At 40.0% G+C, this 23,404-nt stretch overlaps 1 protein-coding gene across 1 annotated transcript in view; it reads right to left on the minus strand.

The window, feature by feature from the left end:
- The window catches only part of LOC126248487 (hydroxysteroid dehydrogenase-like protein 1), a 123,162-nt gene that overhangs the window by 12,360 nt on the left and 87,398 nt on the right, over nucleotides 1–23,404 (minus strand). The window contains exons 4-5 of the mRNA XM_049949512.1: nucleotides 20,439–20,659; nucleotides 20,117–20,341 (exon numbers count right to left, since the gene is read on the minus strand). Coding sequence (XP_049805469.1) covers nucleotides 20,117–20,341; nucleotides 20,439–20,659 — 446 coding nt within the window. The remainder of the gene's footprint in view (nucleotides 1–20,116; nucleotides 20,342–20,438; nucleotides 20,660–23,404) is intronic.

The following is a 23,404-nucleotide window of genomic DNA, read 5'->3' on the forward strand; positions in this document are numbered from 1 at the left end:
CATTGTGTGGACATACCTTTACAGACAGGATCTCAAGAATTGTATGGTATGTAATTCTAAATTAAGGCAGTGCCACTAGGTACATTGTGTCAAAGACGTGAGGCACTAATGTGGAAGCTGAAAAAGGCTGATCAACTCTGAATGTGTCAGTTAACATCAGAAGGCAGTGTGGACTACAAAATCCATATCCTTATGCAAGAATTACTGGTGGAGCAGAGGAGGTTGATTCCACCAATAAAACAGCAAAATGAGAAGACTACCACATGAACTCTGCAGCTAACAAAACTAACAAGGTAAATGAGAACTGCTAGAACAGTGTACCTATGTGCCATTCTGGTGGTGGATGGACAACAGAGGCTAGAACAGTAAAGAATAATTAAAGACCACAACAAAACAGTGCTGTCCAAACAAGAAGAGTCTCCCGGGAAAAGTATTTGCACATTCCATTTCAAGTAGATATCTGGGACAGACACTACAAACTCGTGGCTGAGCTTGTCAAAACACCTATGGTATTGGCTATGCTATGGATAAGTGACATCAGTTCCTCAAGGGGATGGTGGGATACAGCAAAATATCTGCTGCACAAACTCCTCTCTGATGATGACCCAGTTACAGATAAACAAGAATGAACACAATAAGGGCCATACTAGATCAGATTACAACACTGATACAGTAACTTACTTTTACATGCAAGAGTATATTGCAGCGGTTCTGATCAAATTAATGAAGGAAAAACACATAGGCCTGAAAGTATCCACTTCCTTAACATTTAAACTAAATTAAATGTTGTGACGGGTGATGGGGAGAGGGAGCTAGCATCTGAATGATAGAGGACCAAGTATCAGTACAAAAAAAAAAGACCAGAACCTCTCAGAATATAAGTCCTACTGGCCTACTAGCCTTGTAAATATCCTTGTTAAGGTCCAGGAACATCTGTGTGAGCAACTCCAAGCACACAGGAAGCTTCCTGGACTTATCCACTATCAATTTGGTTTCAGACAGGATAGATTGATAGACATGAGGCACTCGACATAATAGACAAATATGCAATGGAAATTATGATCAACATTGCATGTGCCTTTGATAATTTTTGGGAACCTGTGCTGCTCATGTGACAGAGAGAGGTACAGGTACCTGCTTCACTCCATAGCAGCTTTTTTGATTACTGCAAGTGGTGAGCGGTAGAGAGGCCCGAGGGAAACCAGGAAGTGATTAAAAGTATCACAAAGGGATGCTCACAGAGGTCCATCTGTAGACGTGTCTTCTAGGATCTCATGACAGAGCCTCTCCTCAGTTTTATGGACAGGGACACACTGAGGCAGATGGGACAGCGGAGTGTGCTGACAATCTTCTAGTAGCAGTTTCTATGAACACAAGAGTGGTTCTTGAGAATAAAGCCTGCAGTTTGATGGAGGAAGCAAGGAAGTGATGTGAAGGAAACAAACTAATGATTACAGTGCACAAAACTACCTACACTGACTTAGTACATGTCATGGGATAGTGGGGCACAGACAGCACAGGTGTATTGTATGTACAACACACGCTCCCTGTATAAGATGCAGTTGTATAAGAGACCTTCTGAGAACAAACTCCAATTAAAAAATTGGATGGTAACTAACCTCGCATAAGAAATGGGACAATATTGATAAGGGCCAATAAGTTTAATCTCTCTTCCTGAACATCTGGGGAAAGGCTGAAAATGTACCATAATCAATCCTAATTGGAACATGGTACATCTCTTGACAGGACATGATACTTATTACAATTATCTTGAATGACTCAAGCTCAGACAGAGATATTGGAAAATGGGGAAATGAAGGAACTTCGTAACATGTTGTTTTCCACTGTACACTATTTAACACCTCTAGACAGAACATTTCTTTGCATGCAACAGACCTTGAAGACTGGTGCATAATTAATTACCTAGTGATAAAAATTTCAAACAGACTGCTAGTAAAATACAAGGAAATTTGTCATCATGGTTTTCCCATGGTGTAACAGGTGCAAAATAGGGAGTATGGTGCTACAGTGAGCACAAGTGAAGAGGGAGTGTCACACAGTGTAAGTGAAGTGTTCAGTGATGACGTTTTGTGTGTGTGGAGATCATACCTTGAAGTGTTGTTGGCACACCTGGCACAGGTCAAACTCTTGGCTGTAGATAACTACTAACATTATGTTGGTGTTATAGTTGTAGTAACAGTAGCTGTAGGATAACTGCAATGGAAAATTCCACTCTAACTTTATAATGCAGCATAATATTTATCATTAGTTCAAACAATGGCTCTGTAGAGCAGCAAAGGCTCTACATCTTTAGAACTATATTGAAGTGCACAAAAACAGAATGTAGGCAACTTGCTATGGGGAGTAGACTCGACATATATTCCAAGGCCACAACAAACAGTGGCTGCAATCAGGACTTAACTGACATCTCTTCCTATTTTCTATTATTTCTTTTTTCTTCTTATCTTTTAGTTAGATTTCTTCAACTTTATTCACAGCTTATATCTTTTAAATTAAGTGGTAATCACTGTGCAAACCACTAGTAGGACCGTTATTCTTTGTGCTATTGTTGTATATTCGAACCACATTGTACATACAAATTGTGATAGAATGCCACTATCACGTGTGATTTTATTATTTTAATCATGATTGTTAGTTGTGTCATTAATGCATGTATAGTCCATCATAGTATCTGGATTGTGAACTCACAGGAAAGTAAATAAATAAACAATAAAATAAAAGGGTGAGCTGTTCCATTTCTGCCTCAATCAATCTTTTCATGCAAACCTATTTTTCCCTCGACAACCATATGACACTATCCTACTGTGCACTGCTTTTCAGCACAAAACATGTAGAACATCAAGTGGTGATCCTCCACCACTGTGTCTATGCATCCTGCCAGTATTTCAATGTAGCCATTGAGAGATGACCACAATGAAAGCTTTAGCCAAGCACCATCTACATCAACATCCATACTCCGCAAGCCACCTGACGGTGTGTGGCGGAGGGTACTTTGAGTACCTCTATAGGTTCTCCCTTCTATTCCAGTCTCATATTGTTCATGGAAAGAAACATTGTCGGTATGCCTCTGTGTGGGCTCTAATCTCTCTGATTTTATCCTCATGGTCTCTTCGCGAGATATATGTAGGAGGGAGCAATATACTGCTTGACTCCTCGGTGAAGGTATGTTCTCGAAACTTTAACAAAAGCCCGTACCGAGCTACTGAGTATCTCTCCTGCAAAGTCTTCCACTGGAGTTTATCTATCATCTCCATAATGCCTTCGTGATTACTAAATGATCCTGTAACGAAGCTTGCTGCTCTCCGTTGGATCTTCTCTATCTCTTCTATCAACCCTATATGGAACAGATCCCACACCACAGAGCACTATTCAAGCAGTGGGAGAACAAGTGTACTGTAACCTACTTCCTTTGTTTTTGGATTGCATTTCCTTAGGATTCGTCCAATGAATCTCAGTCTGGCATCTGCTTTACCAACGATTAATGTGATATGGTCATGCCATTTTAAATCACTCCTAATGCCTACTCCCAGATAATTTATGGAATTAACTGCTTTCAGTTGCTGACCTGCTATACTGTAGCTAAATGATAAAGGATCTTTCTTTCTATGTATTCACAGCACATTACACTTGTCTACATTGTGTTTCAATTGCCATTCCCTGCACCATGCATCAATTTGTTGCAGATCCTCCTGCATTTCAGTACAATTTTCCATTGTTACACCCTCTCGATATACTACAGTATCATCAGCAAAAAGCCTCAGTGAACTTACGATGTTATCCACAAGGTCATTTATATGTATTGTGAATAGCAACGTCCCTATGACACTCCCCTGCGGCACACCTGAAATCGCTCTTACTTTGGAAGACTTCTCTCCATTGAGAATGACACGCTGCATTATCTAGGAACTCTTCAATCCAATCACACAATTGGTCTGATAGTCCATATGCTCTTACTTTGTTCATTAAACGACTGTGGGGAACTGTATCAAACACCTTGTGGAAGTCAAGAAACACAGCATCTACCTGGGAACCCGTGCCTATGGTCCTCTGAGTCTCGTGGACGAATAGCTCGAGCTGGGTTTCACATGATCGTCTTTTTCAAAACCCATGCTGATTCCTATAGAGTAGATTTGTAGTCTCCAGAAAAGTCATTATACTCGAACATAATACGTGTTCCAAAATTCTACAACTGATCAACATTAGAGATATAGGTCTATAGTTCTGCAAATCTGTTTGACGTCCCTTCTTTAAAATGGGGATGACCTGTGCCCTTTTCCAATCTCTTCTAGAGACCTACGGCACACTGCTGCAAGAAGGGGGGCAAGTTCCTACGCGTACTCTGTAAAAAATCAAACCGGTTCCCATTAGGTGCAGTGGCCTTTCCTCTTTTGAGCGATTTTAATTGTTTTTCTGTCCCTCTGTCATCTATTTTGATATCTACCATTTTGTCATCTGTGCAACAATCTAGAGAAGGAGCTACAGTGCAGTCTTCCTCTGTGAAACAGCTTTGGAAAAAGACATTTGGTATTTCAGCCTTTAGTCTGTCATCCTCTGTTTCAGTACCATTTTGGTCACAGAGTGTCTGGACTTTTTTTTTTTTTTTTTTGATCCACATACCACTTTAACATAAGACCAAAATTTCTTAGGATTTTCTGCCAAGTCAGTACATAGAACTTTACTTTCGAATTCAGTGAACGCCTCTCGCATAGCCCTCCTCAAACTACATTTCGCTTCGTGTAATTTTTGTTTGTCTGCAAGGCTTTGGCTATGTTTATGTTTGCTGTGAAGTTCACTTTGCTTCCGTAGCAGTTTTCTAACTCGGTTGTTGTACCACGATGGCTCTTTTGCATCTCTTACAATCTTGCTTGGCACATACTCATCTAATGCATATTGTACGATTGTTTTGAACTTTGTCCACTCGTCCTCAACACTATATGTACTTGAGACAAAACTTTTGCGTTGAGCTGTCAAGTACTCTGAAATCTGCTTTTTATCACTTTTGCTAAACAGAAAAATCTTCCTACCTTTTTTTATATTTCTATTTATGGCTGAAATCATCGATGCAGTAACCGCTTTATGATCGCTGATTCCCTGTTCTGTGTTAACTGTTTCAAATAATTTGGGTCTGCTTGTCACCAAAAGGTCTAATATGATATCGCCATGAGTCGGTTCTCTGTTTAACTGCTCAAGGTAGTTTTCAGATAATGCACTCAAAAAAATTTCACTGGATTCTTTGTCCCTGTCGCCCGTTATAAACGTTTGAGTCTCCCAGTCTTTATCTGGTAAATTAAAATCTCCACCCAGAACTATAACATGGTTGGGAAATCTACTCGAAATATTTTCCAAATTTTCCTTCCAGTGCTCTGCCACAACAGCTGCTGAGCCAGGGGGCCTATAAGACATCCAATTACCATGTCTGAGCTTGCTTTAACCGTGACCTTCACCCAAATTATTTCACGTTTCGAATCTCCATCAATTTCCTTAGATACTATTGAACTTTTTATCACTATAAACACGCCTCCCCCTTCAGTGTCCAGCCTGTCTCTGTGGTATACATTCCAAGCTGAGTTTGGAATTTCATTACTGGTTACATCTGGTTTCAGCCAAATTTCTGTCCCTAGTACTATGTGGGCATTGTGACCGTTTATTAATGAGAGCAGTTCTGTGACCTTTCTGTAGACACTCCTGCAGTTTATTATTGTTATTCCCTGTTGCGTTTTGCCTACTACTACCTTGTCACGTCTCAGGAGGCATCTTGCGTAGTGGTCAGGAATAGACACCAAGACAGAATGCCCAGAGAGCACAATATAGCAGGTTGTATCCCCACAGCCCTCCTCAGCTTCTGCCAACTCTATCAGTCCAAGAGGCACCTTGCAGCTTGGCTATGTGGGGCCATTCTCTACAAAAGGTGACTTATCAAGGTGAATAGGTCATCAAAGTTTCCTTTTGTCATCTGCAAGAAGTTCGGCAAGCCACAGGCCACAATCTTACAAGTGACACAGATGATCATTATGAAAGGCCCTCCTTGCACTTCCGAGATCCAAACCTGGTAACAGTTTATGTCAAGCAAAATTTTGCAAAATCTGTCCCCAAAAGCAATAGAGACCACATGAGACTAAGAATCTAATGGTGAATGAGAGAATGATATGGACATTCAAGGCATACAAACTGTTAAATCAAACTAATTTTTATCTTTTGCTGTGGTACAAGGATCCATATTAGAAATTGCTCTAATTCTGTTTTTGAGTACACATAGAATGCTGTTAATCGGACACTTAAACCTGGTGGAAATCCTCCACCTGATTCAGACAGCACCTCAGGTTTTCAGTCAGTACTACCACATCTTATACAGTTCCAGACTGGGTCCATACATTCAGGTGCACAACGGGATCTACACTCAAATCATGGTCCATCTTTCCAGCTGCCATACATTCATGATCTCCACTGAGAGAGGACAACTTCACCAGTTGAAACAAAAGGTAACATTTCAACAACTGCCACATTCAACTACTCATTACCACGGGGAGACCAGACTCCACAGCCAACATCCTGTACCTTCCGACCTCTAGCAGCACCATAGGATGTGGTGTTGTCCACTTGGCTACAACAATCCATGCTCTGTACAAGACTCAGTCCCATTCCTGATGTCACAGGCTGCCATCAAGGAAGGTTACATAGAGATTTGCTCCTCAACTACTATAGCATCACCGATGCCCATGTACATTATAAAATAACTTTGTCAAAGATATTTTATGAAAAGATGTTTAATAAAATATTCAACAGTGTATAGGGAAGCTTTACGATATCTTTTATAAAATTTAGAGTGTGGTCTTCACTTTTATAAGACAATTATCACAGATCTTTGACAGTATAATACTGGCACAGGCAAGCTAAGCATTCCCCAGAGCATATTATAAGCATTAAAGTCTCCTGAAAGTAGGAGTAGCTGAGGGAGTTGTGAAGTAAAGTCTGAGTGAGCCTCTATTGAGAGCTTCATTGCATAACATTACTTGGAATGAGCAATTTTATGGCAACTGCTTGAACAACTATCAGGAGAGGGAACGGAATTGAATTTTATGTGTAATTCAAATAGGTGGGCACTGTCCATTTATCCCTGTCTCCACTGAGGCATCCTTTCATTGGAGCTACATACAATGAGAATAGAAGCATTCGAACATTTAAAATGCTTCATGTGTAGGCTTAAGTACAGTGGCATGGACTGCACTAACAATTTCATTCCCTCCATACGTGCACTGATACTATGCACTTTCCACTGAAAGATTTCTTTTCTTAGATTTGGAAAATCCAGATCAGATTATAGTATGCATTAGTCATCCTTAGTTCTTAGAATGTTGTTTGTGTCTCATAGCATGTGTGAATATACTACATCTCTCATGTTTTACCTGACCTTCACATCACACAGTGGTGTGCCTGAATTTCTGGCACTTTCAGTAGTCAGTAGATCATGGAGATTGGAATTATGGTGATACTTTCAGTATGAGAAATAAAGCTTTTACATAATTTTCCTAACTGTTAAATCAAACTAATTTTTATCTTCTGCTGTGAAGAATTTTGACAGAAAATTCATTGTGCAACTGTAAAGTAATGGAATACTGTGCCCCACACTGAATACAGTCAGTGATATTAATGTAGTCACAGAGTACATTGAATATTTCAGAGATTATACAACACCATATGGTGGTATCATCAACACCCAAACCATGGCATCTGTTGCCATGCTGCTGCAGATCACATGTCACTACCAGTGGTAGCACTAGTCATTCATTGAAGTTGTGTAAATTCTGCTTTCTGACTTTGTTGGTAGCGGAGTAAACTATATTGATTATTCATGCATTACACTATTTGTAGTACCTTCATTCACAAAAACAACACATACAAAAAAATTCTTTGCATTAACGTCTGTTAAAATTGCCTAAAAAAGTAAGTCATTGTAACACACAGTGAACTCCAATGGGAACAAATTTTCCACTGAAAACAAAATATCATTGCCAAGTGTATCAGATCATATTGGATAATGAAGGTACACAATTAGAACAAATATATCTTATGCTAATACATTTGAATACTACTTAGTAAGCTGTAGCTACAATAGTGACATATTTCAACACAGATGTGAGCTGCATCTAAAGTGTGATGACATTAACAGCACTGTCCACACCAAGTATAAACCAGATACAAAACACATAAGTAGTTGCCATATGGACTATATTACTACTGATACCTTTATTATCCATATTTGATGCACCCACTCATAAAAAAATTGTTCTGTGTAATAGACTGCTTGTGAAAATGGGCAGAGCCCAAAACTAGTCAGCCAATAAATAATTAGCAGCTTTTCTGGAAACAGTCAAAATGTCTTTTTTTCAATATTTGAGAGCTGCGAGATGCAACTTCCTTAAAACCTTTATAAGTGTAATATAAATGCAAAGCTGACCTGTTCTGCAACATTGCAGGTGGTCACAGTTATGACCTATGGATCAAGCAAATAACTAACTTCACCTCATCACACGATGTTGAATGCCTTAAGAACATTTACACTACTGTCATAACCCTGGCAGTTATGTTAAAATCTCAGTTCTGTGAGGCACATAATGCTCATCATGCCAGACAGTGGTTACTGAAGCAAACCCAGATGTTACAATAATAAGAGCACTTAAGTCTCTCAGCTTCTTGTATCCTGGAGTAAGAGAAAGCATTAGAAACTAGCACAATATGTATACCAAAATTTCCAAATGTAGGAATGCCCAGGGGATCTCATTGACTCAGTCCTGTAACTGTCTCATCATATAGGCATTGTACCATTGTGGTTAGAGTGATAGATGAGCAGTGATACTTGGTAGTTATGAACAGTCACCCCCCCCCCCCCCCCTCCCAACTGAGCGACAGAGACAGAGACAGAGAGAGAGAGAGAGAGAGAGGGAGAGAGAGAGAGAGGGGGGGGGGGGGGAATTGGAAAATACAATGTATATTCTTTTGCAGAAACATGCACAAAATGTCTATCTTGTTTGTGAAAAGACTTTACTTCTGAACTTGTTGGTGTTTCATTGTAGTATGGAAGCCTCCTATCAGTGACACTATATCTTTTTTTCCCCCCTGTTTCACTCACTCTTTGTACTCAATTGATTACGTAAATTTATAATCAACTTGGTTGCTGACCATGACTGTACTCACCAGGAAACACAGGGCACAGCCACCCCACCCCCTCATAACAAATATTATCTTCGTAAACCAAACTCAGATACTGTTGCACAATGAAGATAGATATATCAATTCTGTACCAGTTTGTAGAAAGGCAGAACTGACTACTAATAAGTTAACCCAGAAACATTTATTGTGAAATATCGAAAGCATTTCACCATTCATTGTGCAACCACAATGTGGTCCCCCTCCCTAGCTGAGGTCCTGGGAACACTTTGTCACTGACTCTATAAAGTACAAATAGCTCTTGAATTGTAACATTCATAAGAGAGAAACGGTCACTAGAAGATGGCATGATCTGTATTGTCACACGATAAGTTAAGATGTATCTCATGAATTACGAGGCAATAAGGTACGTAAGAAGAGGATAAACATATATAATCTAATGGAGATAATGGGAGTCATTTCTAAGAACCTTCACTAATATCCTAGATTACCTGAAAGCCCGGGGGGCAGTGCAATTCTTCTGATTACAAGATAAAATGGATAACACAGATTTTTAGGTATCTGAAGACCATTACTGTACAGTTAATGAGCAGCTATTGATATCAGACTCTTAACAACACAATGATCAGTGCTGCTTTAAGATAAGTGTTGGAAATCACACAAAATATTCAGTTACTAGCTACATGTCATTATGGTGCACGACAGAGCAAGGTTAACACTGACAGTAATATGGATCCATACAGTCTACATCCTTAGTCTTAAAACAACCATACTATCAGCTCTTTAGATGGTGTCAGTGAAGGCATGAGAGCATTTAGTTTTACAATACAGTTGAATTTTATCTGGCATCATTGTGTAGCAGCCCACACCAACTTATCAAATAAAAGACACAGGAAGCAGTATGGTTCAGTCACTTTTAACAATTTATCAAGACATTGTATGGAGGTCTACTGTTTTGAGCCAGGTAGGTTATGGGTATTGCAGTCCCCCAACAGTAGAAACGGTGGAGGCAGCAGCTCCTCTAGGCCAACTATATCTTGGAATGTAATCTTCCTGTATCATGGTAAATAGATATGGCACACCTATACCTCACAAGGCATCAGCACCAGAGCTACAAATGCTTCTAGTTCAATATTTGGAAGCATTTTTCCAATTAAGGCAGCAGAGTCTGTGAGTGTGTGGACACCACTGGATGCTTCATTAATATTCACAGTGTTCTTGGAGCATACATTATAGTTCCTAGTGGAAGGTAGTTACTGGCAAAGCTCAGTCTACACCTACGTCTACTTACATTCTCCACTAGTCATGAGACATACTAGCAATTTATATACTTGCTGATCAGCTACCTAAAGGGCATGAAGTTCACTGGGACCCTGTCACACCCACAGATATAATAAATACTGTTAGAAAATTTTCAAACTCGAAAAGCATGGACTATTACTGGCTATCTAACTACACAATAAAAAGGACAATACACTTCATTTGCAATCCACTTGCTTTTATTATGAATAAATGCCTACAAGTTGAAGTTTCCCCTGATCAGCTCAAAATTTCCAAAGTTATACCTATATACAAAAAGCAGAAAAAACACCTCCCTGGAAACGATAGACCAGTGTCTATTGTACCAATCTTTCCCAAAATATTTGAAGCAATTTTCGACAAAGAGCTAAGAAAAACTATTTTGAAAAGTATGACCTCCTTTGTAATAGACAGCATGGTTTTCGACAAGGGAAAACTACCACCTCTGCAGTCCTTGAAATAGTTAATCAGAGATTAACAGCATTCGAAAATAAACAAACAGTCTCACTTGAACTTTGTGATCTGAGTAAGGCATTCGATTGTATCCCCTTTGAGATCCTACTAGCCAAACTGAAGTAGTATGGTATAAATAATACTGAGTTAGAAATAATCAACTCTTATCTACATAACAAGAGACAATTTGTGTCAATTCAAAACAGAAACTCTTCCATGAATAATGTCACATCTAGTGTACCTCAGGGCTCTGTCCTTGGTCCTTTCTTCTTCATTGTTGCAATTAATGATTTGCCATCTTATGTTGGGTCGGAGTCAATTATCTGCTATGAGGATGATACAACCTTAATCAGCACAGATCAAGATTTATGAAAGCTACACCAGAAATCACAGGACACTCTCACCTTAACACTGAACTGGTTCTTGGCTAACAAACTTCTATGTAATCCAGAGAAAACTCAGCATCTGCAGTTGGGACTGGCTAACGAGGTAGAACCAAAATCCGTAAAACTACTTGGAATACACACTGATTCCAAACATAGCTGTCAACCCTATATCAACTACGTCTGCAAAAAGTTATCGAGGGTGTCCTATCTCATCCAAAAACTGTCTGATCTAGTGAGTAACAAATATCTCAGAACAGCTTACTTTGGACTTTTTCAGTCTCATATATCTTATGGGTTGTTACTATGGGGACACTCATGTCATGTCAGTGATGTACTACTGATGCAGAAAAAGGTGCTACGAATAACGTGCAAGGTTGGTCCACGGGAACACTGCCATCCATTTTTCATCAAAATGGAAATTATGACAGTGATAAATCTTTATATTTATGCATCACTGACATATGCTAAAAAGGACATAACAAAATTTAACACCAGAGAGAACATACACTTACATTACACCAGAAACAAAGAGAGTATTGACATTCCTAGACATAGGCTGACAAAAACAGGCAACTCTCACAAAGTGAACTGTTTGAAATTATTTAAAAAATTACTAAACACTGCACTCAATATACCTTTCAATAATTTTAAAAGTAAACTGCACAAATGGTTAACAGACAATCCATACAACAGTCTTACAGAATTCTTGGATACTTTTAACATAGAAATTGAGTTTTAACTCTATTACTGCAATACTGTACAATCAATTAATGTAGCATAAATAATTTTTACTTGTAATGTAAACACTAACTAATGTAGTAACTTCTTATGTATCTTGACATAATTGTAATGTCTATTTCACTGCATGTGCTCAACGGCAAATAAAGAATCAGAATATGTTTTACTACTAGTCATTTCCTTCCCTATGCCACATGAAAATGGAACAAGGGGAAAAACAGTCCATATGCCCTTGTTCAAGCTTTATTTCTCTTATCTTGTCTTTGCAGTCCTTATATGAAATGTACATTGGTGGCAGTAGAGTCACTCTGCAGTCAGCTCCAGGTATACCCATTTTAAGTTTGTAAAGCATCTCTGTGATACTTGCATGTTGATCCAATCTACCCAAAAGCAAATATAGCATCTAGCCTCTGAATCACTTTGATGTCTTCCTTTAATCCAGTCTGGTAGTGATCCCAAACACATGAGCAGAACTCAAAAATTGGTTGCATCAGTGTTACACACAAGATCTCCTTCATCAATGAGCTACACTTTTCTAAAATTTTCCCAATAAACCAAAACTGACCATTCACCTTCCATACTACCATCCGTAAATGTTTGATCTATTTCATATTACTTTCCAACTCTGTGTATTTTTCTAATTTAGAGCAAACCGCCACTCATCACAACAAATACAGATTCTGTCAAGTCATCCTGTATCCCTCTTCAGTCACTCGGTGACAATACTTTCCCAAATACTACAGTGTCATAAGCAGACAGTCACAGATTGGTGCTCATCCTATCCATCAAATCATTTATGTATACAGGAACAGGAGTGATCCTGTCAACACTTCCCTGGGGCACTCCTAATGATAACCTTGCCTTTAATTAACACTCAAAGTTGAGGACAACATACTGGGTTCTATTAATTAAGAAGTCTTCAAGCCAATGACAAATCAACAGGGTATAGTCTTTCAAATTTCTTCTTGAGCTCTTGAAATGCAATGAATATACGAATATATGTTGCGAGTATTACAGAGATGCTTCGCAAACTTAAATGGGTATCCCTGAAGCTGATTGCAGAGTGACTCTACTGCCGCCAATGTACATTTCATGTAAGGACTGCAAAGACAAGGTAAGAGAAATAAGGCTTGAACAGGGGCATATAGATTGTTTTATCCCCTCGTTCCATGACTGCAACCATTTTCAAAATGTCATCACGTGATGATAACTGCCATTCTAGTTCCACTGCAACATAGCCTTAGAAACTTTTATAGAGTAGGCTTATGGGGAGGAATATGAAGAAAAAGAGACATGCTGGGACCATTTTACTGTCTTTCTTATACTACTCAACTCAGAGGTACCATGTTCACTTTCATTTCCTAACATTCAGGTAAGGTTAGATCAATGGTAGTAGGAGCTGAGGAGAAAAGTTTCATCTTGAATCTTTTCCTTTTTTCCTGGTGTGACTTTGGTGACTCAGGAGCCTTATACTTCTCTGGCTGCACCAATAAGCTGATTTTCAACAGCTCAAAAATTTTGTGGATGATGGAGAAGATATCTTTTCTCTTAAGTGGGTGGTCTGTCTATAATCCATATGACTAGAAAAGATCCCTAACAGTTAAAGTGGTCCTGATGTGGCTGCTACATGCATACATGACAAACAATAATGAAACACAAATTTGTTTACATCTATATGGCAATGTCTCAATACTGTTGCAGTTCTAGGTGAGTATGGTTTGCATTCAGTATTGATGACAGTCATTTGCACATTGTGGCTGAAAGCTGGCTATAGTGCAGTCAGGCATCAGCTATTTTGTCTCTCCATATGAAGTACGTAATCAGACTAATGGTTGGTGTTGGAAGCGTAGATGACATCAGTGCATTTGGGTCAGGTAAAAGATCGTCACAGTACTAACAAAACTTGATGACATATTAGCAGGCTGGAAGCTACCAAATTTTTCCTGATATTTTGGTATGATAAATAGTCAAGGGGCTTTCATGCCTTCTCGTATTGTGGCATATCAGTGATGAAGAAGAGCAGAGTCTCATGAAATTCATACATACAGGAGATAATTCACAAAACATTTTTTGATGTGTTATCCATTCACAGTGCCTGGAGATGGCTCCTGAAAACAGCAGGAGGAGACATACCCACACATTGGACATTTAGAGCACCTCATATGTGAGGAACGCATATGCTTTTATATCACACCGGAATATCATGACCTTGGCCTTCACTGGTAAAACATTCCTTCACAGGAGACCATAAAGATTGAGTGTCTACTTCATTACCTTCCAGCCCATGACAAATTCAGCAAATAAAGTGAATAAATTCAGCAGTTTAATTCAATGTGCAGTTTTCTGACAGTATGTACCATGAAGCCCTGATATATAGAGCCAGCCATTAAAATTGCATCACCATGAAGGCAGCATGCAACAAATATCAACTGGTAAGAAGTGTTCTACACACTTTGATAAGCAAATATTTCAGCACAACTATACAGAGTAGGTAGGAGTAACACAATCTACATTCTGCATATAAGGAAAGATTACACAGCAAGTCTATCATTCAGAAATCACATTAAAATGTTAGTTGTTTCTGAGAAGGTCATATTATGCCTTGTGTAAGGAGAAATGTCTACTAGTATGTGTTGGAAGTCAAATGTGACAGTATCGTGGCCTATCGAGACTACAGTTTATTGTTCCATGAATTTTCTGCTTGGGCTGGTCAGGTTTCCACAACTGTCATACAAATATCAAAAGAATGATTAAAGAGAACCATCTTCAGTGCCTTACATGATCTCTATGGCCCCACATGGCTAGCAGCCAAGAGGACAGACATATTGTTTGCTTGACCATGTAGGATCCTTCAGTCACGTCATGTACCTCAAACTAGGACTGACCTTTTTTGGACCAAGACAAGTATCCACATCAACACTGCAATAACATCTGGAGCATCACAGATCGTCAAGCATGGCAACCATCATTGTGGCTTCCCTTGGCTTGGCATCAAAGGGAGGTGCAGCAACTATGGTGTATCAAACAACAACACTGGACACAGGATTGACACCACATCATCTTTTCAGGTAAGTCCCAGTTCTGTGTACATCTATATCTACATACATACTCTGAAAGACATAAAATGGTGCGTGGTAGAGGGTACCCTGCACCACTACTAGTCATTTTCTTTCCTGTTCCTCTTGCAAATAGAGCAAGGGAAAAACGACTGTCTATATGCCTCTGTACAAGCCCTAAGCTCTCTAATCTGATCTTCATGGTCCTTAGGTGAAATGTGTGTTAGTGACAGTAGGACTATTTTTGAGTCAGTCTCAAGTGCTGGTTCTCTAAATTTTCTCAATAGTGCTCCTCGAAAAGAATGTCGCCTTCCCTTCAGTAATTCCTATTTGAGTTCCCGAAGCACCTCTGTAATAAACACATGTTGTTTGAACCTACCAGTAACAAATCCAGCAGCTGGCCTCTGAATTACTTCAATGTCCGCCTTTAATCCGACATCATGCAGATTCCAAACGCTCCAACAATGACCAACGATGGGTCATGCTAGTGTCCTGTTTACTGTCTCCTTTACAAAAGAACCACAGTTTCCTAAAATTCTCCCAAAAACTGTAATCAATCAGTCACCTTCCCTCATACAATCCTTACATGCTCATCTCATTTCAATTAGTTTGCAACATTATGCCTAAATATACAATCAACATGTGCTGTACTCGAACATTATGGGTTTGTTTGTCCTACTCATCTGCACTAACTAACATTTTTCTACATTTAGAGCTAGTTACCATTCATCACATCAACTAGAAACTTTGTCCAAGTCATCTTGTGTCCTCCTACAGTCAGTCAACAAAGATAACTTCTCCTACATCACAGCATCATCAGCAAACATCCACAGACTGCTGCTGTCCACCTGTACAACTTGTATCCATGTGTGGAGGCTCCAAGGAGAATGGACATTGCCAGACTGCATTTGTCATCATAATACAGGCCCAGTACCTGGTACGACGGTATGGGCTGCCATTGGGTACACAACACAGTAACCTCTGGATCACACAGTTGGTAATTTGGACAGCAGGTGTTGTGTTTCTGATGTGTTAAGACTGGTGGCTGTGCCCTATCTTTAAGGTACCCTTGAGTTTACCTTCAACAAGATTACACATGACCACATGTTGCCTGTGCTGTCCTGGCCTACCTTGATAGAACGGTGTTAGACAGTTGCCCTGTCCAGCATGTTCTTCAAATGTCTCACTCATTGCGAACATGCGATCATGGGTTGCCAACACTTGCCAGCAGCTATAACTGATGAACTCTGGCACATAGATGAAGCAACAAGGAATGATGTTCTGTATTTCTCATTCAATCTCAGTTCAGCTTGATGCCCACCTGGGTTAGGGATGTGGCACCTCTGTGCAGATAATTTCACATTCAAATTCTTACTACTATACTGTATACACACAATAAGTAACCTTTAATTATTTGCTATACTCTGGAGTTTGCAATTTTAATGACCAACAGTGTAGACGAGTCCCTGAATCTTGTGCATTTATTTATTAGGAATAATCTCAACTGGTACACCTCCAAGACTGTTACTTATTTGACTGAGTACACTTCAACATTTTAATTAACACACATGTTTGTCAGATTTCAAAAACTGCTACTTCCCCATGCTTATCTAAAATCTATTCTTCTTAAGAGACTCTTATTCAGTTCTAGAGCGTACCAAATACTGACACACTGTTTTACTCCACTTCTCCTACCTGGTCTGCTTACTGTAGTGTTGTCAAGGATATGAACACTATGAGCTTATAACTCTCTGCATTGTAAGTTTTGTTACAATCCCGTAAGGCAACATGAAACTTGAGCTTCTCCTAGCATACTGAATATTCAAATAATTCATGGGAACACAGCCAGGTAAGGGTATCTGACAACCAGCAGAAGGTCAACAAGTGAATACCCCATCATTTTCAAGGCAAAAATGAAATGAGAGATCACTATGCAAGGCAATTTCAACGTTCTGTGGGCAGGGCTAAAGAAATTTGGAAACAGAAAGATGAAGTAAGCAGAAAGACAACACATGCTGAGAACAACTAACATCACCACACAACAAAAGGTAACCAACATCGGACATTGCTGATAGTGAAATATTAGCCAATGATAGGTGAATTAGTAGCACTAACTCTGTTGCTCTTATATTTGACCAGGGAGAGAGTAGAATTCCAACTGAAATTTAAGCAAAAGCCTCCAACACTATTGTTGAGGTAACTTAATAGATTCACCTCAATAATGGTGAAACCATCATTTCCACTGCTCCATGAAAGCTTGATTCCCTTCACTGGAGATCGTCCATCCTGATGCCTCTGTGAGACCTAACCCACTACGTCAAGCTGTTACCTGGCATGTTAACCAATGTCCTAATTCCCAATGCCTTTGACTAGACAGTGTACATGGGGAGCTCATTCCTCATGTATCTGAGGTGCAATTTCCGCATTGTCAGGGAGCAACAACCATAAGCATTGCCAACGTTCTGCCTCTTCCTAATATCTCCTGGTACACTGGCTAGCATGTTGGTTATCAGAAGTCAGAATTGAACCATTATGAGAAAGGGTACTTGGGGAGATGACACACAATGAACGGATTACATGCCACAAAAGGTGCTCCTCCCCAGAGAGCCCACAAAACTGTGAAATTTTGAAAACTAAGGGGTTATGACCATGAGAGAGACCACAGATGTTTTTAACCAAAAGAGCAAAGTACTATGTTATCCAAATCAAGCCTTAAGTCTGTCTTTTTCAGTGTTGTATCATCAACTTTGGGAGCTCTCCATGGATAAGACAATCCCTGCACTGGTCTTTAGTCACCTCTTACAGTAAACAAGGACTAACACGGTCCAATTCTAGCCCCTGTGGGGGATGTGAAGAGAATAATGGCAGTTAAAAATTTCCAAAAATGTGTAGACTATGAGAAAGACATATGACTAATGCCATGTTCACGCTAATCACAGCAGAAGAAAATATTTTACTTCATAATACATTTATTTACCTCTCAGCATGTACACTGAAGCACCAAAGGAACTGGTACAGCCATGCATATTCAAATAGAGAGATATGTAAACAGGCAGAAGACGGCGCTGCAGTCGACAATGCCTATATAAGACAAGTGTCTGGTGCAGTTGTTAGATCAGTTACTGCTGCTGCAATGGCAGGTTATCAAGACGTAAGTGAGCTTGAACATGGTATTATTGTCGGAGCATGAGTGATGGGACACAGCATCTCTGAGGTAGTGACGAAGTGGGGATTTTTCCGTATGACCATTTCACAAGTGTACTGTGAATATCAGGAATCTGGTAAAACATCAAATCTCTGACATTGCTGTGGCTGGAAAAAGATCCTGCAAGAACAGCACTAATGATGACTCAAGAGAATCATTCAACGTGACAAAAATGCAATCCTGCTACAGATTGCAATGCTGAGCCATGAACAAGTGTCAGTGTGTGAACCATTCAATGAAACATCATCAATATGGGCTTTCAGAGGTTACAACTGGGAACCCCCTCCCATATTGTTATATTAAATACACTGAAAAGTCAAAGAAACTGGCACACCTGCCTAATATCGTGTAAGCCCCCCATGAGCACACAGAAGTGCCACAAAATGACATGGCATGGACTTGACTAATGTAGAAAGTAGTGCTGGAGGGAACTGACACCTTGAATCCTGCAAGGCTGTCCATAAATCTGTAAGATAATGAGGCCCACTTGTGTACCCTTGATGACTGCATGACACAAAGCTTTATGCCTCACCTGCATCCGTCAACACCGACACTGGACTGTTGATGACTGGAAACATGTTGCCTGGTTGGATGAGTCTCATTTCAAATTGTATCAAGCAGATGGATGTGTACGGGTATGGAGATAACCTCATGAATCTGTGGACCCTGCCTGTCAGCAGGGGTCTGTTTAAGCTGGTAGATGTGTGCAGTTGTAGTGATATGGGACCCATTATATATCTAGATATGACTCTTACAGGTGACACATATGTAAGCATCCTGTCTGATAACCTGCATCCATTCCAGTTCATTGTGCATTCTGACAGACTTGGGCAATTCCAGCAGCACAATGCGAGACCCCACATGTCCAGAATTGCTACAGAGTGGCTCTAGGAACACTCTTCTGAGTGTAAACACTTCCACTGGCCACCAAATTCCTCAGACACGAACATTACTGAGCATATCTGTGATGCCTTGCAATGTGCTGCTCAGAGAAGAAATCTCCACCCCCTCATTATCTTACAGATTTATGGACAGCCTTGCAGGATTCAAGGTGTCAGTTCCCTCCAGCACTATTTTCTACATTAGTCAAGTCCATGCCATGTCATGTTGTGGCACTTCTGCGTGCCCACGGGGGGCTTACACGATATTAGGCAGGTGTGCCAGTTTCTTTGACTTTTCAGTGTATTTAATATAACAATATGGGAGGGGGTTCCCAGTTGTAACATAATCTACAAGCAACTGTAATCATAGTATTTGTATAAGGCACAGAATCACTAATGGTATCATCACATGAAAAATTGACTATTAATTTTCATCTGAAAAATGTAGATGCTACAACCAAATTTGTGAAGACTAATGACCTAGCATTTGTTCATATCCACTATGGTGATATTTTCTTGTATCAGAATACAGAATACAAGTTACCACAAAATTCAAAGAATTAACATAAAATTTCATATTTTCTTCTATAAATTGATTTTTAATCAACAGCTACACAATCCAGTCAGTTAAAGTTTATGCAGTATGCATACAATAGGGTCTATAATACATTATAGTGACTGCTTATTCCAACAGTACAGCTACATTGTAGACCAAAAACAAATTAATAATGAAATAATGAACCAACAAAATTTCAAAACTCATACATGCTTCTTATGGAGAATGACATGTTAACTGTACTATCAGAATAAATGCAGTAATAACTGTTAGCAAAATTTCAAATAAAATTGATAATTTCATGGATTTGTTTCTTACATTATTGCACAGAAGAGCAGGATAATTTTGTAACTTACAATTATATCATGTAGCCAGTAACCAGTTGTGCGTTCAGCTATTCCCAAGGTCCTTACTGCGTGCCTTGCATATTTGTCAGCATTTGGTACAAACCATGAGTTTTGCAATTGTTTGCTGTATCCTACCATTTTTGTGTTCACGAACCAAGGTATTAAGGTCTGGACAGAAACATTATGGTCCTTGCATTCATACTGCAATGCTTGAGAAAAGTAATCCATATACACCTGCAAATTATCAACACTAAATTGGAAAAATCATTCACAACTTCTTAATTTTCTTTTAACTAACTACCTAAAGCTATGAAAGAAGTCAAAATATTACCTTAGTTGCTGAATAAACAGCAAACATTGGTGTAGGCTGCAGAGCAGCAGTAGAGGCTATGTTTACTATAGCTCCTTTTTTCCTTTCCATCATACGAGGTAATATCATCTTTGTTATCATACTGCATGGAATTATATTGACATTAATATGGTTCTTTATGTCATCTTCGGTCATGTCAATAAAACACATTGGTTTTTCTAGTATAACACCAACATTGTTTACTGTAAAACATTTTCAAAAAAAAAAAAAAAAAAAAAAACAAACTTCCAAATAAATGAATTTACATATCAAACAACATAGTTGAAATTTACATTATGCAACTGATCTCTTTGTGCAATTTCATAAATGGACAATAAATATAATATTAATCACATCACTTTAAAAATTCATAAGTTTTGAGAGATTCCTCTCCAGGAAGGAGGCATACATTGCCTGACAAAAATGTGGAGCACCCAGAAGAGAAGGAGATAAAATGAAATTTCATGGACTGAGAGGGTATGTGATGTTATTTAAGTTATTACAAATCAGGTTTACAAAGAATTTGGCCGTCTGAGCCCACTTGTCAGTATGATGTTGAACCCCCGCCCCCCTTGGTCTAGATGCAGGCACTGAGCTGCTTCGAAAGGATGTCATAAGTCCATTGTATCCTCTTCTGTATCAAGCTGGCCCACAACTGTTGTATTAGGGTATGTTAAATATTTTGATTTTGTTTTTCAAAAAATGAGGGGGATGTCATAAAGCTACATTTTCATTAGCAATTCAAAATATAATATTTATAAGAAATGACAATCACAGTGTTTTGCTTGGTAAATGACTATCTCAATTCCATGACATTTTGCAAACTGTCTTCTTCCAAGAAGTGTTTATTTATTTGGACTGTATGTATGCTCTAAGGGTAAAAACATACTATAAAACCTGCAAACTTTTTTCATGCCACTTCTAAAAGTTTTTAAACTAGCAACACTCATTTACAGATGAGTGTCTTTTTGTTAATATCACACAAATAGTAACATTTTCTTGTCTTTCTTGTACCATGCACAAACAGTTTCTTCCACTTGCAAAATCTGAAAAATCAAAAGCATGGCTAGTAAAAGGAAAACAAGACTGGCAACTATCACACACATTTGACTTCATTGGAACAGGTTGAGAAATGGTGCCTTCTGAATTCCCAACTCTGTGTGTGTGTGTGTGTGTGTGTGTGTGTGTGTTGTGTGTGTGTTGGGGCTTATGGGCGCTCAACATCGAGGTCATCAGCACCCTGACACACATTAAAAGGAACGAATGTGGAGAGACCTAATAAAACTGAAAAACACACTCAAAGAAAGCAGGAAAAAGAGGGAAAATACTACATAAGAAAGTAAAACCTAAGGAAAGGGAAAACATAGCAACAAGAATGACACACAAAATTGTCATTGGCTGGCCACTTACATAAAATATGGGCGAGCTTGTCACACAGTGAGCAAATTAAAATCCTCTCCCTAAAATCTTTGTAAAAACATGTGACATGGCACAGAACTTTAAAACTTTAACCACATTGGTCCGAGTGTTGCCTAAAAAAGATGGCAGGTCCGCCGGCAAGTCAGCCGCGGCCCGCTGGTCAGAAAATAAAACGCAATCCAATAAAACGTGGCGCACAGTGACCTGGACGCCGCAAGCACCACACATTGGAGGGTCCTCTCGCCGGAGCAGGAAGCCATGCGTCATAGGGCTGTGGCCTATTCGAAGCCGCGTGAGGAGAACCTCGTCCCGTCGATGGGGCTGGAAGGAAGTACACCACACACGCGTTGTGGGCTTGACTATACGGAGCTTATTGTCAGTCACTTCCAGCCACTCATCCTCCCACCGACGCATGACTCGTGAGCTCAACAGCGAGGTGAGTGCGTGCAAGGGGATAGCACACTGAGATACTTGTAGTTCGAGACACGCCTCCTTGGCTGTGAGATCCGCCCTTTCATTCCCAGCAATGCCAACATGCCCCGGAACCCAGCAGAAAACTACAACCTTCCCCAGTCGCTGTAGTCGGAGGAGGGCATCCGGGATGGTCTAGACTATTTTGTCCACCGGATACAAACGTTGCAATGAGTGAAGGGCACTGAGTGAATCGGAACAGACAAGAAATTTAGGAGAGGAAGAAAGTCTCATCTGCTCCAGTGCCCGCAAGATCGCAGACAATTCTGCATCAAAGACAGTAAAAGTCTGAGGCAGTCGGACCTTGAGGACACGATCCGGAGAAACAACTGAGCAACCCACGGAATCCCCTTGTTTCGACCCATCCGTAAAAACAGCTACATAGTCGTGGTGCTCAGATAAAATGGCAGAAAATGCTGCATTAAAAACGCTGGCAGGAGTGCAATCTCTCTTGTACTGCAATAAATCTAAAATCACATGGGGCCTCTTCAGTAACCAGGGTGGCAGGCAGTTAAAACCCAGGATTTGGGGTTGTACAGACTCCACACCAAGGGACTCTAGCACACGTTGCACTCGGATCCCAAACGGCAACGTAGCCCGGGGGGTGGCGGGAAAAAAGGCGGTCCAGAGGTGGATGGGCAACAAGATGGTGAGCAGGCGAGCTGGGAGCTGCAAGAAACTTACAAGCTTGGCGCACCAGCAGGAGCTGCCGCCGGATGGTAAGTGGCGGTTTGCCAACCTCAGCACAGAAGCTGAGTACGGGACTGGTCCGATAAGCACCCGTGGCCAGTCGAATCCCAGCATGGTGAACAGCGTCAAGGATCCGCAAATAAGACGGCCTCGCTGACCCATATACTGTGCACCCATAGTCCAGCCGTGAGCGCATGAAAGCTTGATAAAACTGAAGGAGACGCGCCCTGTCCGCTCCCCAAGACCTGTGGCTGAGGCACTTGAGGATGTTCAGTGCCTTCAGCGTTCTGGCTTTCAAGTCACGTAGGTGTGGCAACCATGACAACCTGGAGTCAAAAATTAGGCCCAGAAACCGCACTGTGTCTCTA

This window comes from Schistocerca nitens, chromosome 3, assembly GCF_023898315.1.
Source record: "Schistocerca nitens isolate TAMUIC-IGC-003100 chromosome 3, iqSchNite1.1, whole genome shotgun sequence".
Taxonomy (NCBI): Eukaryota; Metazoa; Arthropoda; class Insecta; order Orthoptera; family Acrididae; genus Schistocerca; species Schistocerca nitens.